This window comes from Solanum tuberosum, unplaced genomic scaffold, assembly GCF_000226075.1.
Source record: "Solanum tuberosum cultivar DM 1-3 516 R44 unplaced genomic scaffold, SolTub_3.0 scf00424, whole genome shotgun sequence".
Taxonomy (NCBI): Eukaryota; Viridiplantae; Streptophyta; class Magnoliopsida; order Solanales; family Solanaceae; genus Solanum; species Solanum tuberosum.
The window spans coordinates 193,544-212,098 of record NW_006239350.1 but is presented as its reverse complement, the minus strand read 5'-3'; the positions used below and the strand labels follow the sequence as shown (position 1 = coordinate 212,098).

General features: G+C 35.5%; 1 protein-coding gene across 4 annotated transcripts; it reads right to left on the bottom strand.

Annotated features, from left to right (window-relative positions):
• Nucleotides 1–649: 649 nt before the first annotated feature.
• Nucleotides 650–14,478, bottom strand: LOC102588859 (uncharacterized). Of its 4 annotated transcripts, none has more exons than XM_006363167.2 (9): nt 14,184–14,478; nt 11,881–12,009; nt 11,415–11,597; nt 11,213–11,318; nt 10,853–11,035; nt 9,453–9,612; nt 3,532–3,857; nt 1,908–1,997; nt 650–1,060 (listed from the first exon to the last, which is right to left on the bottom strand). In XM_006363167.2, the coding sequence occupies exons 2-9, from the start codon at nt 11,893–11,895 to the stop codon at nt 987–989; spliced, it is 1,137 nt and encodes a 378-aa protein (XP_006363229.1). In that variant the 5' UTR covers nt 11,896–12,009; nt 14,184–14,478; the 3' UTR covers nt 650–986. The 4 variants fall into 4 exon arrangements, with proteins under 4 accessions (XP_006363229.1, XP_006363230.1, XP_015158828.1 ...); XM_006363168.2 differs by having other exon boundaries at nt 11,881–11,979; XM_015303342.1 differs by lacking the exon at nt 14,184–14,478 and adding an exon at nt 12,884–12,990.
• Nucleotides 14,479–18,555: the final 4,077 nt, after the last annotated feature.

Sequence of the window (18,555 nt, the reverse complement as noted above, 5' to 3'; positions counted from 1 at the left end):
CAGCTGTGATTCGGAGACGAGGGCGAGCACTTGGCGTTTTGGGGTTTGTTTTGTCTCCTTCTTTTGTTTTAGCTAGTCTTGTTGCCTTTGAGACACGCTCTGTTGTGGTCCACTTTTGGGACTTGTACTCTTTATTAGATAGCTCTGTACTAGTGACTTCCAGGTTCTGGGAGGGACTTCTGTATATATTTATTTTGGGTTGCTTCCGCCTTGTTATCCTTGTTTAGATTGTTGTTTTCGCTAGTTTCTGCCCTTTTGCTCATTGCTTGATGTTCTGGGTTACGGGTTGGCTTACCTACTGGTAGGGCATAGTAGGTGCCATCATGCCGTGGGAAGAGCCGCTTCCTTCTTGCTTGATAGGGGGGGCTTCCATTCACCAGCGCAGACTAAAAGTGCTCTCCGAACCGTGCTGGATAGTCACCCATCACACGGCTCTCAAACCCAACCTGTGGTGGATCCCGGGAGACAAAGTCAAAACGCAACATCCTTTGCCCCGAAGAACAAAGCTCCCCACTAGAGGCAACTATATTCTCAAGATAAAATCTGATTCATATATTTCAAATCTTAGCCATGTCTCACTAATTAAACCAACAAAATTGGTAAGTTACATCATACCTAAGTTGAATTTTAATATATCAGACTTTGCATAAACATATACTATCAATCAATAATCTCATCTCAATCATCCAAAAGCAAACATAGTAACCTTTTTAATTAACTACAACATATGGATAATAAAATCCTTTCTGAGAGACTATTTTCACTTTAACATATCCTGTCCTGTTTCTACTGATGAAATAAAGATCTGATCACTATAATAATCCAAAGGTGAAGTATTCTAAATTAGGTTAATAACTATATCTAGCACACCTAACAAAGGGTAGATCAAATGTTTTCAGCTCATAAATCCATCAGTTTTATAATCATTTTACCAACAGACTTGATCTAACTTCAAATGCAATGCGACGTTAATATCTCAGTTGAAACTATGGCTTCTCTTCATCTGATTGAGGACAAGTTGGTTCTGGAGAGGCCTCAGCATCAACAAAGAACTCCTCTACTGAAAAGAAAAGGAGAAAAAAAGACCAAATCAAGCTAATGCAAGCAAACATAAGAACTTTAGTCTGTATTTCAATAAAAGTGTCATAATAGTGAAATGAACTCTTTCACAGAAAACAGATATCCCCGAAGAGAAGTATGTGGAGATGCAGAAAGTCGCATGTATCAATGTTTTGCATCTAACTTATGAGTCGGTCAGAAATTTGCAACTGAACAGTCATGCAGAAGTAAATATTCATGGTAAACCATGTTGACTGGAAATGCAGCAAATGAAAGCCAGAATGCACGAACAAAAATCAGAAGTGAGATACCAAACAAAGCCACTATGGTCTAATGCAAAGAAAGAAAATTTTAGAGTAAAAAGACAACAGCATTGTGGGTTGTCTTGTTGTCTGTTCATATTTGTAGTCGTAGTATTGCTCATGTAGTTTCTTGTCCTTTGATTTATGTAACTATTTGTTGTTTCTTGTACCTCGATTATCATATTGTTTTGTTGTAGCACCATTCTGTTACTATCTCCTATACTTGTAGTTTCTTGTACTCCCATTACTTCTTATTTGGGACTGTTTTGGACTATTTTCATTGAGAAGAGGGTCTATCAGAAACAACCTCTCTACTTCTAAGGTAAGGTCTGCGTACACTCTACCCACTCCAGAGCCCAGACCCCCCTTTATTGGACTACACTGGGTATGTTGTTGTAAAGACAAACAGCATCAACATTGCATCTAATAACTTTGGCTAAAAACAACAGACAAGTTGAGATGCTTAATGCTAACATATTTTGAACATCTCTGCAGATTATGATTCAAAGCATAACATTTGATGGGCAAGAAAGTAAAAGTTCTCACCTATATCATCTTGCTCGGGAGAGTCAAGTAGAATATCTGAATCAGAAGGCAAATATGCAGAACCAGGATAGTTCCCAAGAGGTCCTAGATCTGTAATTATATTGGAGAAAAAATGAACATTAAAACCAGAATAAAAGAGTAATAAATTAATAGAAGGAAGAAAAAAGACAGGGATAGGCTCGCGGTCCATGAGATAGGAGATAGAAAATTTTAGAAACTCTAAGCAGAATAACAATCCATAAAATCATTGTTGAAGAAGAAGCCCATACACATTATTGTACTCACTTCTAGTACTAGTGAAACTATGTCTTTGTAAGTCTTCCAATACATATCATATATGTAATTACACTCCTGTTATTTTCTTGAGCCGAGGGTCAACCAGAAACAACCTCACTACCTCCCAAGATAGGGGTAAGGTATGCATACACACTAGCCTCCCCAGACCCCACTTGTGGGACTACACTAGGTATGTTGTTGTTGACACATCATACATGGAAATTGGTAAATGTATTTAACTTTTAGAGCATTGCTCCCTGTTGCCTGGAAAAGAATATTGTGATGCAACATTTTTGCAGTCACATAGTCTGATTTGCCAATCGGTACCATGACATAACAATAAACAAGCAAGTCCATACTAGAAGTCCTTGAAAAGTATGTCCTTATTTGAAATTAAAGGTCTTTGGCGAGTATGAATGTAAATCCCCACAGGCTGGCCACCTATATCTATCTGGGCACAGAGCATACTAGCCAGTCCACCATAGACTAGTCTATTTTCTCAAATGGATCTCCTTTTGGCCTAACGAAGTCCACAGCTGACTAGAAATAAATATCAAGTGGTGTTCTGCTGCTGAGCCGAAATCTATAAGCATTTCCTGAAATGAAGAATGACGACTTCTCCGAAATTTCTAAAGATATCTTTGGCTCTAAGGTGGAAGGAGGCACACCAATCTAAAAACTACTATAAGTTTTCTGAAAGCCCAATACAGAGATAAGATATCCAGGGCCAGACAGTTCAAATCGTCAATACCATCTAGTAGTAAAGATCTTTGCATTATTAGAGATAAAGCAAGAACCTTGATAGAACTGTGATAATCCATGAAAACAACCATAAGGTTTCAATTGTGGACAATATGATTTTTTCCCACACAAACGCTCTTACTGAGCTTAGAAGTACACTAAATATGTATACACTTACTATGCTTCCTCTGAAATTTAAATGTTACAGTTTGCCGTGGTTGACTATTAACATGAAAGTTCATACATGAAGTACTGCTTAATGGAGTAACTACAATGACCTTCAAAGTAAATTTCTCATTTTAGGCTGATGGACTTTATTTGTAATTCTATAAGCCGCCGCTGGATCAGATTTTTTGACCATGAGAATTTTTCACTTTTTTACGGAAAATTATTTCACTTTATTCCAAACTTCACATTTTGACTTGTCAAAAGAGCCCATTGGCAATACTTCAAATAGGACAATAATGAAGTTCTCAAATCAAACACTCTTCGTAACAACAAAGGAAGCACCAAAGGAGTGGGAGGGGGGTTGAACCACATTGCAAATTAATGCTGAATCTCGCTCATGAGCAGCGATAATGTTTGAGTTGTGCATAAGTTAACTTACCTCCCAAGTTCGACAGATCTGCTGTTAGATCTGAGAGACTAAAGTTCCAAGGAATCTGAGCCAAAGATCTAAGTGAATCCCTAGAATGACCAGCACCATTATCTGGTGGTAGTTGTAATCCCACTGAACTTGCTACATCAGATGGAAAGGCAGCATCAAGGGCTGAGGTGTCAACTCCCATACCCGAAATCTCTGAAGCAGTAAAGGGAAAATGGCCGCTGGAAGCTACTGATGTAGGGCTTATAGCCATATCTGACATAGATGACATGGCATTGCCAGGTGGAACAGCTGCTGCTACATCTGACACACTGGTATCAATCACCATACTGCCAGCAGAGAACAATGTGTAAAGTGTCATTTGTCATGCCACGTCTCCTTCAACAAATATAAACTTCTTTTCATCCCAGAAGCCCAAAGATATGTTCACTTCAACAATCAGCTTATTTAATCATCTTTAAAAAGAAGACAGGAACCTCATTTCCTAACTATGCATGGGCAACAAGAAACAAGTATTAGGTTTGAAATATGCACATAAAAGCAACCTATTTTCCTAACCTACACTCATTTTAAACCAATATGGAACATGATGTGCCTCAAGTTATAAAAACTTATTCCAGGAGGCCAAAATAAGCAATTTAAGAAACTTAGTAACTGTCATGAGACAGTTACACATGTATTGGGTGGTTTTTTCTGTAGAAATAGGGGCAGGGCAGTTAAAACAAAGGCATTCAGAAAATTAAGAAAAGGGAATTCTGGGAGAGTTTCTAGCCTCTCGAATGTCTAGAAAAGGTTGTTGATCTTTACAATTATATAACTAAAGTTCATTATTGTCTTAGGATGTAATTTATTATGTCAGTAGTGTGATTGTTTTGTTTTCAGACTTCTTGTTGTAATATCAGTTGTTGTAATATCAGTGAATCTAGTGTGAAACAGCAGTATTTGTTCCCTTATTTTCTATTTCAGCAGTAAAGTCTATCAAATTGGTATCAGAGCAGTAACGTTCAGGGATGGTGAGTAGAATGGAAGGACGAGTCGAACAAGTGGAGACAAATTTGACAGGGGTAAGAGAAGATGTTAGAAAACTGGAAGGATGGTTTCAAGAAATGACAGAGAATCTTGCAAGAATTGAAGCACAAGGGAGAACTATGATGGCAGAAGCATCCCCTTCTCAAACCAGATCTATCGGAAACCAAGAAGAGGGAAGCAATGTCAACTGGGCTGGAGAAAAAGATGGGAAGAAGTTTCGGAAACTACAACTACCAGTTTTTGAAGGAGAGGATCCTTTGGGATGGATTTTCAGAGTGGAGCGATATTTTGCCGTGAATGAAATTTCTGAAGCGGAAAGATTACAGGCAGCAGGTGTTTGTTTGGAAGGAAAAGCCTTAAATTGGTATTATTGGATGGAATCTCGGCAACAAATGTTAACCTGGGAAGACTTCAAAAGAGAGTTGTTGAACCGATTTCATCATTCTCAAAAAATCAACCAATATGCTGTCTTAATGGGGTTGAAGCAGGTTAGCACAGTTACCGTGTTTCGTGAAGAATTTGAAAAGGTGTCGGCATCTATGAAGGAGGCATCTGATGGAATGTTATCTGGAGTGTTTTTAAATGGGCTGAAAGAGGAAATTCGGGCAGAAGTAATGTTGTTACAGGCTCAAACATTGAGGGAGATAATGGAGATGGCTCAAAAGGTGGAGGATCGAAATTCTGTTTTGCAGCAAGTACAAGGTTTTAAATTTGAATCTGGCAGAGGAAGTGCAAGCAATACCAGTTGGGTTTAGACCCAATTATCATCGAGTTGCAAACATTCTTGAATCTCGTGACTCAAGAGCCGGAGTAGCAAGTCGTAACACTGATTCACCAGTGCATACTGCCACAAAGTCGACTAGCTTCAACGGGACTGCAGCAGCAAAGTCTGAAGGACAATTCAAAAGGTTGTCTGATTCAGAATTTGCCCGAAAAAGAGAGCTAGGGTTATGTTTCAGATGTGATGAAAAATTTGGCCCTAATCATCGTTGTAAAAATAGGCAGCTTAACCTATTGATTATTTCAGAGGCACCCAACAAAGATGAAGATGAAATAGAGGAATTCTTTGAGTCTACCGGAGAAGATGTAGCTGAAGGAGAAATGAAAGGTACTATGATGGTGTTGAATATGAATTCAGTTGTGGGCCTTACAGGAGGTAGAACAATGAAACTTGTGGGGCAGATTCATGGGCAAGACGTGATAATTTTGGTCGATAGTGGAGCTACCCATAATTTTATATCATCCACCCTCGCTCATCATCTGCAATTACCTATTAAGAAGACCAAAGGATTTGAAGTAACAATTGGTAATGGTCAGCAGGTAAGTGGGAGTGAAGTATGCAAAGAGGTAAGGATAGACGTGCAAGGAGTCCAAATCAACCAACAATATTTTCTATTTGAATTGAGGGGAACTGATGTGGTATTAGGGATGGAATGGTTGGCCACATTAGGAGAGATGAGGGTGAATTGGAAACTTCTTACCATGAAATTCAAAGATGCACAAGGATTTCTGGTCGAGTTGAATCAGGTAACAATAACTGAAGATGAAGCAGCTATAACATCAAAGGAGATTGAAAAGTTATTATATGATTATCCAGAAGTAAGTGAGCAGGCCTTAGGCCTACCACCACGTCGTTCTTGGGATCATGCTATTACTCTTCAATCTGGAGCACAACCACCAAACATTCGTCCATATCGATATCCTCATTCTCAAAAAGCAGAGATCGAGCGTTTGGTCAAAGAGATGCTGGCCGCTGGAATCATTAAAACTAGTACTAGTCCATATTCTAGTCCAGTATTACTGGTTAAGAAGAAGGATGGAAGTTGGCGATTTTGCGTGGATTATCGGGCTCTTAATGATATCACGATCCCCGACAAATTTCCAATACCATGCATTGATGAGTTACTTGATGAGCTAGGAGGAGCCACCATATTTTCCAAGTTGGATCTTAAGTCAGGTTATCATCAAATTCGCATTCAAGCTGGAGATGAAGCAAAAACAGCCTTCCGCACTCATGAGGGACATTATGAGTTTATGGTCATGCCATTTGGTTTGACCAATGCACCCTCAACTTTTCAATCACTGATGAATGATATTTTTAGGGATCATTTGCGGAAATTTATTTTAGTATTCTTTGATGATATTTTGATTTACAGTAAGGATTATGCTTCACATCTGGGGCATTTGAAGGCTGTTTTGGATATTCTCAAACAGAATCAATTGGTAATCAACAAGAAGAAATGCACGTTTGGTCAGCTTAAACTTGAATATTTAGGTCATATCATCTCATCTGAAGGAGTGCAGGCTGACCCCTCCAAGATTGACAGTATGATATCTTGGCCAAGTCCTAGAGATATAAAGTCTTTGCGGGGATTTTTGGGACTCACGGGATATTACAGAAAATTTGTCAAAGATTATGGTAAGATTGCTGCCCCTTTAACTGATTTACTAAAAAAAGATGCCTTTTCATGGGGAGAACACGCTCAACAAGCTTTTGAGGCATTGAAGTTGGCTATGACTCAAGTGCCTGTTTTAGCGATGCCAAACTTTTCTCAACCCTTTGTAATTGAAGCTGATGCTTCGGGATTTGGTGTTGGTGCAGTTTTGATGCAAAATGGTAAACCTATTTCTTATTTCAGTCGAATGCTTTCTTCCAGAGCGAGACAATGTTCGGTATATGAACGAGAGCTAATGGCTATCGTGTTGGCTGTCAAGAGATGGAATCATTATTTGCTAGGCCATCATTTCATCATTAAAACTGACCAAAAAGCCCTTAAATTTTTGCTAGGACAGAGGGTTATGGATGAGAATCAACAGAAATGGGTTTCCAAGCTCATGGGTTATAAGTTTGAGATCAAGTACAAACCGGGTGTTGAAAATAGAGTGGCTGATGCTTTGTCAAGACGCGGGGAATCTTCAGAGTTATACGGGTTTTCAATTTGGCAATATAAAGACAAGGAGGAATGGGACCAGGAAGTACAACGAGACACCAAAATGACTTCTATTTTGCAAAAGTCAATTTCAGGACAACAATCAGATGACAACTACAGCTTGAAGAATGGATGTCTACTATATAAAGGACGCTTGGTTTTGCCAAAAGGATCATCTCGAATACCTGGGCTATTGAAAGAGTTTCATTCTTCTCCAATTGGAGGTCATTCGGGGTATCTTCGCACATATAAAAGGCTGTCCGAGAATATATACTGGGAAGGTATGAAGAGGGATGTGCAAGACTTTGTTGCTAGGTGTGAAATCTGTCAAAAGAACAAGTCTCAAACTTTGAGTCCTGCGGGGTTACTCCAACCTTTGCCTATACCTCATCATGTGTGGGAGGATGTAAGTATGGACTTCATTACTGGACTTCCTAAATCCCATAGGTTTGATACTATTTTGGTTGTAGTGGATCGTCTTACTAAGTATGCACATTTTATTCCACTTTCACACCCTTTTAATGCGAAAGATGTGGCAGCTGTTTTCATTAAGGAAGTGGTTAAATTGCATGGATTTCCTAAGTCTATTGTGTCTGATCGTGACCGTGTGTTCATAAGCCAATTTTGGAAGGAACTATTCAAGCTAGCAGGCACTACCTTATGGTATAGCTCTTCCTATCATCCAGAAACTGATGGACAAACAGAAGTGGTGAATAGAAGTTTGGAGACATATCTCCGTTGTATGGCAGGAGAAAATCCTAAGGAATGGTCCCACTGGTTATCTTGGGCTGAGTATTGGTTTAATACATCCTTTAACAGATCTGCAGGTATGACACCCTTTAAAGCATTATACGGAAGGGATCCATCATCAATTTTTCACATGGATGACACTACTTCAGCGGTGGAAGAAGTAAATGAGCAGGTGCGCACTAGAAATCTGATCTTAACCGAACTCAAAGAACATTTGTTACAAGCACAACAAAGAATGAAGAATCAAGCTGATCGACATCGTAGAGAACTGACTTTTGAGATTGGTGAACTGGTATATCTCAAACTTCGACCCTACAAACTACGTTCTTTGGCTAAGAAGATCAATGAAAAACTCAGTCCCCGCTTTTATGGTCCTTACAAGATTCTGGAAAAGATTGGTCCCGTAGCTTATCGGTTGGAGTTACCAGTTGGAGCACGCATTCATTCAGTGTTTCATGTTTCACAGTTGAGAAAATGCTTGTTTCCAACTACTTCTGCTCAAAACCTACCTCCATTTCTTACCCAAGAATTGGAGCTTCAAGTTGAGCCTGAGGCAGTGAGACAGACCAGGAAGCTAATCAATGGTAAATTGGAAGTGCTAATCAAGTGGAAGACTCTACCAGAATTTGAGAGTACTTGGGAGGAATATGCAGTCGTCTATCAACAATTTCCGGACTTTCACCTTGAGGACAAGGTGATTCTTATAGGGAAGGGTAATGATGTGCCTCAAGTTATAAAAACTTATTCCAGGAGGCCAAAATAAGCAATTAAGAAACTTAGTAACTGTCATGAGACAGTTACACATGTATTGGGTGGTTTTTTCTGTAGAAATAGGGGCAGGGCAGTTAAAACAAAGGCATTCAGAAAATTAAGAAAAGGGAATTCTGGGAGAGTTTCTAGCCTCTCGAATGTCTAGAAAGGTTGTGATCTTTACAATTATATAACTAAAGTTCATTATTGTCTTAGGATGTGATTTATTATGTCAGTAGTGTGATTGAACATCAATGCAATTTCAGTTCCTACTAACTCTGGGAAACCGCAAATTGAATGTACTGGAAATAGTCAAATGGCAAATCTTTGAGCACATGGCAAGTAAGATGCTGAGCAAACAAGTACCACAGCCACACTGGCTAACCAGAAAAGAGTTTAGATAGCTCATAAATTTCTATTTTAGAATCAAAGAGGCCTAAAATCCTAAACAAAAAAGGTTCTCACTCGTTTCCTGAATTCATCCTCATCGGATGATAGTTTCCTGATGCAGGCACACCATTAACCACGTGACAGCTGGACATGCCCATTGGATCAAGATGAGGTTGACCTGCAGCTGGAACTGGAGATTGCTGCAGGACGGGATATCCCATGGGTAAGTTGTTGACTGCACTGGAAACAAGTGGCAATAAATATAATGATAATAAAACTAAAAAAAAACTCATTTACCTGTTCTGAAAATAATATTAATCCCCATGCTATTCAAACAGCTTAATTCCAATTCGAAAAGCCATGTTTCTCAATATTGAGGAAGAAAGGAAGCAGAAGAAAGCAAGTGCAAAGGGCAAGTTGAACTACATATTTTGTAAGAATTTATGTTGTATAAACTCTTTGTTTTTATAAGGATGACTTATATTGTATAACTCTCTGCAATTCCGTTGTATAAACTCTTTGTTTTTATAAGGATGACTTATATTGTATAACTCTCTGCAATTCCCCTCCATAGAGTGCCTCCATTTGGTCCATTCAAGAATGCAGGCATTGTCCAAATAAAGTGATAAAGCAACACGAGTTTCTCTGCCCATTCCAAACCATCTAATAGACATTATGCAGAAGAGACAAGCTTCTTCGCTAATAAAGATTAGTACAGTTGACCCTCCACTACAACTGGAGGGGTACCTATCTTCTACATGTTCACAAAACGAATAGATCGCAAAGGAGGACATAGAAAAGGATCAGTAATTGATGATTCGACAATCTCAACATTTCCAAATCTAATACTGAAGCAGAACAATACAGTAATTGATGTTTCTGTTGGACTGCACTGCATAACTCATGCCTCACACAGGATAATCTCTCCAAAAGGAAACTCCAACTTGCTAACCGATACTATTTCTGCCACAAGCACACAGAAAATGTCAACCACTTGCTACTGCACTGCCCAGCTGCCTCAGACCTCTGGAATATGTTTTGTTGCTTTTTTGGTCTTTCCTGGGTCATGCCTTTCTCTGTTAGGGATGCTCTTGAAAGTTGGAGTTCACGGGATGTTGAGAAAGCCATCAAGAGTATGTTGATGATGATCCCTGGTGTTATCTTTGGTGTTTATGGACAGAGAGGAACAAAAGGTGTTTTGATGGAATTTCAACTTCTAGAAATATTTTGCGAGGCCGATGTCTAGTTAGCCTTTTTAGTTTGTCCAAACTGACCCCTGTAAATAATTTAGAACTCTTCTTGGATTTGTTAGCTCTATAGCTTAGAAAGAGGCTACAAATCTTTTTTTTGTGAGCTTAACTGATCTATCCTTGTAAAGCTTGCATCTTCTTAATGCCTTGAAATGAATCTACTTACTTCATCAAAAAAAAAGAACAATACAGTAATACTCACCTTCATACGACAAATAAATTTACCTGGCATGGTACTAATCCCATTCTGCATTGGAGCCAACGGAACCTTTGGAGGCACTGGATATTTCATTAGATGATACTGATGATCAAGCAAATGATTGAACAGGATGATTTGTTTCTTCAGTTTAAGCCTAATGTAGTAGGCCCGAAAGAAATCTGCATTTTCTTCTTCTAATTTTTGCCAAACTGTACACAATTTGAAAACATGTTAAAGTTAGAAACTGAAGATCTAAAGTGACCACCCAATAACCATAGTCATAAACCAGAAAACACTTGGTCACTACACATGTGAGACAGTATACAGCATATATAATGCAAGCAGACAGAATCACAAGCAACTTCATCAGTAACTCATGTACCTACCTAGAGTTGTAAATCCAGGATCTATCCTTGCACGATTCAGAAGTGTTTTTACCACCTCATCCTTATTCATATACAACTGCAAGCACCTTTCAATCAAGTTTTGGACCTGCAACAAATATGTTATCATAAAGTTAAAAGACCCCAGTAAAACTTTCCAATGAATAATATCCAGGCAAAATAAAGAATTTAAAGACTGTCTTACAAGTTCAATATCTTCACGTGAAACTTTTCTGTTATCATTGCCTGATGCGGAAACAGAACCTGCATCAGCTACAGGTGTATCTGCTGTATGGTTCTGCTGGTCATTTTGGGCCTCGTGAGAAGCCTGAATTGATGGTTTCTTTTCTGTGTTGTTTGGTTGCAGTTTTTTTTCTGCTTTGATCGGCTGCAGTTTTTTCGTAAAATAATAGAAGCAAACATGATTACATATCTGAATAATAGCGCTATCCAACAGATATTTTTAACTAAAAATCATAAGCATTTCAGAAAAAAATATTCTCTAACCATTTAGTATAGTGCATCATTATATAATATTGTTTCCAATTAGCAGCATTTCAACACTTCTAGAAAAATGATAGGCCACATTGCCAAAAGAATGCACATATAACAGCAAGAAATGAAAGATCAGATTACAAGAAAGGGAACTCGTTGAAATACAGAATAACAACCTTGGTGGTCTTCATTTTAGCTCAACTTCAAGCACATTAAATATCTCCATGAAGCTCCAACATGGCACTGCTACAATTTGTATCTGTACTTCCAGCACTCTGCATATGGGAAGTTGGAAAACTAATCACCTGAGAATAAAAAGTACCATCAATAAGAAGATAACAAAAAATCAGACGAGCTAAACAACAGAGGGAAACTGAAAGTTGAAAGTTTAGCATAAAGTTTCAGAAATTGAGAAAGAAAATATCATTTTCAATAAAAGAGACTGATATATTTTAGGATAATGTGTCAAGTTGTTTCTGTGTGACCTATAGGTCATGGGTTCAAGCCGTGATTGATGCTTGCATCAAGGTAGTACCTACATCACACCCCTAAGTAGCAGCCCTTCCCCGACCCTGCATGAATGCGGGATGCTTAGTGCACTGGTCTGCCTTTGCAGCATTAAGGTTCATGGAACATGAACTGCCACCCTATCGCAACAAAATAGTCATCTGTTCTGATTTCCCATCTTCCATTATATTCTACAAAGAGTTGTTTAGCTTATATTTTTTGTCTATTTTGTTCATTAAGCCCTAAAGCCTCAAGTAACAACTGAGTATCTCCAAAAAGTCTCATCCCAAAATTGTATGTGCTCCATACCTACTGACTTTTTTTTTTTAGATAAGGGTAACTACTCCATACCTACTGACTTAAATACTGACATTACCTCGTTTACAATATAGTGTATAGTGCTCAAGCTGTACAATCTTCAAATAATGCAAGAACTAAGAAAATGGAGGAGCTAATACTGTTGAAAATGGAAAAATTGATTTGAAGAATACTACAGAGAGATTGGCTTCAAAAAAGTCTCCTTATTTTTTCTCTGTTCACTGTTTACAACCTGTTCAGATCTGGATTCTACACTGTAGGAGCAATTGGAAAGGGACACTAGAGAGAAACACTGTCCTAGAAAATTTATATTTCTCATGTAATAAGGCTCCTTCAAAATCTCAGAATGCTTACCTACAGAGACCCTAAAAGTGAAAATCCATACAAACAAACTCTAGCATCAGCAAACCATCACATTAATAGATTAACATACCATAACAAAGAATCCTGAAAAAAGTTATAAAAAGAATCAACTCATCAAAAAATTCTCCACAAAAGGTTGACTTTTCTACAGAATGTGTGACTTTAACTCACAGAAAAGATTAGGTCTTTTCTACCAAATGTTTGACTTTAATAGGAATCCATAAAGTCTTTAATCAAAAGCTAAACTGCCGAAAGCAGCTCTGATGGTATAAGAAATCAAAACAACAATCCGCATTTCATTAAAAGTAATTCAATCATCATCCAATAGGCAAAAATAAAGATACCTACATTGCAAGAGCCTAGTACAAGACCTCCAGCTTAACATAATAGAAATTGCATAGTACTAAAAGATATTATCAGCCTCTCTACCCTCCCCATACCCCCACTTGAGGGATTACACCGCGTATGTTGTTGTAGTAGAAATTATCAAAGATCTCAAATCTAGTAGCACAAAAGTTACCATTTTTCCAATCAAGATTATCTTTTTCCAGGAAATCAAGACTCTGGGGTTATTCAAAAATCACTCAGTAACACACAACTAACCATACAAACACCAATATGTTGTTGTAGTAGAAATTATCAAAGATCTCAAATCTAGTAGCACAAAAGTTACCATTTTTCCAATCAAGATTATCTTTTTCCAGGAAATCAAGACTCTGGGGTTATTCAAAAATCACTCAGTAACACACAACTAACCATACAAACACCAATATGTTGTTGTAGTAGAAATTATCAAAGATCTCAAATCTAGTAGCACAAAAGTTACCATTTTTCCAATCAAGATTATCTTTTTCCAGGAAATCAAGACTCTGGGGTTATTCAAAAATCACTCAGTAACACACAACTAACCATACAAACACCAATATGTTGTTGTAGTAGAAATTATCAAAGATCTCAAATCTAGTAGCACAAAAGTTACCATTTTTCCAATCAAGATTATCTTTTTCCAGGAAATCAAGACTCTGGGGTTATTCAAAAATCACTCAGTAACACACAACTAACCATACAAACACCAATCTGACAAATCCCTAACAAGGATTCATACATACAACAACTTGGTATTATGAGCTAAAACCCTAAACTTAAAAAGAGTAACAGCAGATTCAAACACCCAATTCAAAAATGACACAAAGTATACAAATAAAACATCTAAAAAAATCAAAAACATAAACCCCTAAAACCCAACTCAAGAAATGCTTGTACAGCCAAGAGAAACCCAAAAAGACCAAACCTTTGCCTTGAAGGTGGCTAACTGAACCCAACCCTTTGTCTTACAGTAACATCTATTGAACAAAGTGCCAGCAAAATTTGAACTTGCTAGAAAAAATTGGAAAAAAAAACAGCAAATCTACAAGAAAAAAGAGTCAAGAATCAAGGCTAAAGAAGATTAAGAAGAGAAAAATCAAGTCTTGATGGATTTTTTGGCTTAGAAGAGTCAAACAAGAGGAACAGTTAAGGAAGGTTTATGAAGGAAAATTGTGAAAAAAAAATGGTTTATGAGAGTTGCTTATTGCTATTGGTGCTTTTGTTCAGTAAAGAAAAAATAGCAATGGAAAAATGCATTATACCGCCAAACATAGATTCAATAATACCATTACATTATTTTATTCTAATTTGAATTCAAAGTGAACAAAATTCCCTAAAATTAGGAGATGCTATAATAATTTGTATATAATCCAAATTTGAAATAATACGTTGATTATTATACCTTATACATTATACCAAACGATTCATATTTGAACAGAAATCGAAATTATGTTGAATAGTCTGATCATGGGTCAATCACATGGAAATTCTTTTTGATATGAGAGTCGATTTCATGACGTATGTCTGCTCTGATATTATGTTGAAGTGTGTGACTCATCTAAAAGCTTAAATTATTAGGAAAAAAACATATTTTTATTATTTAATTATATCTTCAACAACCGTCTTTCAAGACTTTGTGTTCTATACTTCTATTGCCATTATGGTTAATAGTGTTATTACAATGAAATACAATTTTCATTTCTGAATATATATTTTTTTTAGTAAAAAGAGAAATAATGAACTCTCACTTTTTATTCAACTTTTTCCAACAAAAATATATTTTATTTTTAATGAACTCATCTCTCACTTTCAACAATTTTTTAATTTTTATTTTTCAAATTAGGAAAAGAACAAAATATATGACAAAATTTGAGACCAATTTTTATGTAACATGCACTTGTAGAGAATCTGTCTGGGCATACATGAACATCACAAAGAAGAAAAAAAACTTTATGTATGCATATTTTTGGGTCCCCAAAGAGACACAAAGTTTGTAGTGCAAAAACCCAAATTGTTGCCTCTTTTTTTCTATTTTTTATTAAAAAAAAATAAAATTCTCTCTGCAAAACAACAGTACAGTATAAGGTACAAAATATAAAGTTTAGATAATATTTATATCAGTGTAATATTGATAAACAGTTATCTATCTTCGGTGTTTATATCAAATTATATATATATATATATATAATGTTATCATAGTTAAATGATATTAATGAAGTAAAAGTGCATGCTTATTATTGTTATAAGTGCTAAATAGTTGTGTATTTGCAAATACATGTATCTATTGATTTAATGGCAGTATTAGGCATGAGGGTGAATAATTTTTTGCGTGTAATTGTTAACTATCATACTAGACTTGTCATAAATAATTGGACCCCATGTGTATTCAAATTGGAATTAGTCGTACGAGTGATTTTTCAAATACTAACCGACTATGTAAGAAAATACTCCTTCCGTCAATTTTTTACTTCTTGAATTTAAATTATGTAAACTTTGATCAATATTTTAAAATATATCGTTTCATTATATTATATTGACATAACATGATCAATCACAACTTTTTATATATTTTTCTAATATCTAACTTTAAAAATATCGAGTTACTCTAATCCAATTCAAACTCAAAAACTACTTCAATTGGCTCTCAATAACGAAAATATCAATAAATTAAAATGAATTAATTAATGTAATAAATATTTTTTTAATAAAAATATAATATGCAATTGTATTTTATTTATTTTTAATAAAAAATGGTCAATGACCATAATTTATTAAGAAAAAGCCAAAAAATATGCACTTCTATTGCTCATAAATTAACCGCTATTTTTTTGGTAGGGGGCTCACACTGAAAATAGTCCTACAAAGTAGATCTTCTTGTTACCCACGTGAGTTGTGGTGCACGGGTGGGAGTGATTCACTCTTAACTAGAGGTCTCGGGTTCAAGCCCTAGGTATAGAGAAAATCGTGTTGAGAGCGCCACCTCCAAATGGGCCCTGCATTACGTGATTCAGATTTAGTCGAGGCTCTAATGTAGATTCCGGACACCAAGTTGAAAACCAAAATAAAAAAATAAAAATGGTCTTGTTCATTTAATTAAGCAAAAAATGGCATCTATGGCTATAAGAGGACCACTCCTTATGTTGTTGGCCCATAATTGCTTGACAATTGCCAATAAGTTGAGCCCCATAAATCAAATATCCACCTCCCACTGGTCAAAACACTTTTTCCTCTAATGCATAAATCAAATATCTGATTGAATATATTTTACTATTATTATTCATGCAAATACGATGTATTCTGCTACAAAAATATTGTATAACCATATAGACATTGAATTTTCAGGTTTTCACTATTATTATATACGCTAATACAATGTATTTCGTTATGTTTTAAAATCAAAATGCTAGTACCTTTCGTAATTAAGTAAAATCTCAATCTTTTATCGCAAATTTGGGCACAAATAACTTTATTTATGAAAATTTTCCTTTTAAAAAATAAGTAACGTTTTTACCTATCACTTGTTTAAATAGGTAACTAGTAATATTTACATATAATTTAGCAAAAAAATTTATGACGACGAAGGTGAAGAATGGATGAGGAGTACTAGTGGTGAGTTGGGGTGGTGGGGAGGGGGGTTACAGGCTGACAAAAACAGATTCAAAATTTAGAGTTCATATGTTTTGTTCTGTATTTGCCACCAAATTCATAGTTATCTTAGTTAAATGATTCATATTTAAATATTTATACATATTTAATGAAATTTTAAATACAAGTACATGTTCTAAATAAGAATATCTAGATTTGTCTGAATCCATAACTTATATGCTCCCTCCGCCCCATATCAAGGGTCACATAAAGGGGTGGGAAGATAATAATCGACATGCAATGACATTTATAATACTTGTTTTCTCAATTTAGCTTCTATTAGAGATGTTATATTTTCTGATTTTCAAAGAACTTATTTTTTGCAAAAAAAATGCATTTCTAAATATTTTGCTTAAATAATATAAAATTATAAATTAAAAAATAAATAATTGTCTACTCCTTATATTAGAAAATATTTTAAAATTTTAAATTAAATCACTCACGTCGTCATATTAGTAAATAAACTTTTATACAACATTATTTAATGGATTGTATTGCAAACAAATGATTAACATCTTAAAAAAAATATATGTAAAAAAGGGAAAGAAATTATAGGCCTTTTATTAAAGATTGATTTTATGCCACTAAATTTGTTGGGTAACTCTTGTATTAAAAAAAATGAATATATCACTATAATAATATTATATTATAAAAAAATGGCTCAAATCATATTGATAAAACTCAATTCAAGTACATTACTACAATTCTCATATATGAGATTTCATGTTTTAAAACACATACATTATATGTTCGTTAGAAACCCTATCAAATAATTCCTTTTCTATATAAGGTACCAAATAACCATGCAAAAATTCAACATCCCTTCATTTTGTAAGACAGACTTAATGAATATCATTCAATTCTTTTAAAGATAACTATAGTTGATGTCTGGTATGATCGGAAAGTTCCGGACAAAAGTTGACACCTTAACCACAAGAGTCGCGAGCAGTTTGGCACAAGAAATGTCCTTTTAATTGATTTATCTTTTAGTTTCAATTTTTTGTAAGTATATTTAGTAAAAAAAAATCGACGAGTCAGTGCCACATTGATATTTGATGAGTAGGTGATGTTTTGATTCACTTTTTGATTTTTTTGGAATAATTTTATAATTAAAGTAATTATATTAAATAACTCTCCATTTTGGTGGAAAAATGAAAAATTAAGTTACTATTTTATGACTAGGTAATGTTCATGCACGAGTATATAGAAGGTATATAATGAATGACACGATTTTATAATACTCTATATGTTTCACATACGAATGCTTCAGTTTTTTTTCTTAATCAACCATAGATAGGTGATAACAGTTCTGACAAATTTCAAGGAAGCATGGCTTGAAACTTGTTTATAATACATAGAAAAATTAGCGAAACTAATTTCTTCTTCCCTCTCCTCCAATCATGTGGTGCCACAACTTGATGCTACTTATATATCCATTAATCGTATTTTCTATGCTCTCATGAAATATGTTGAAATTAATTATCATCCTTAATAGGAAATTTGGATTGGGTAAGGAACAAATAGGAATGAGTAGGTTATATTTATATGACATGTTTAGTTTCTTTTCTTGTTCAAAAGGACAAACCACCAATTGAATACAAAAAAGTGAAGTAAAAAATCATAGTACTTCTCATGTCTTGTCAATTAAATAT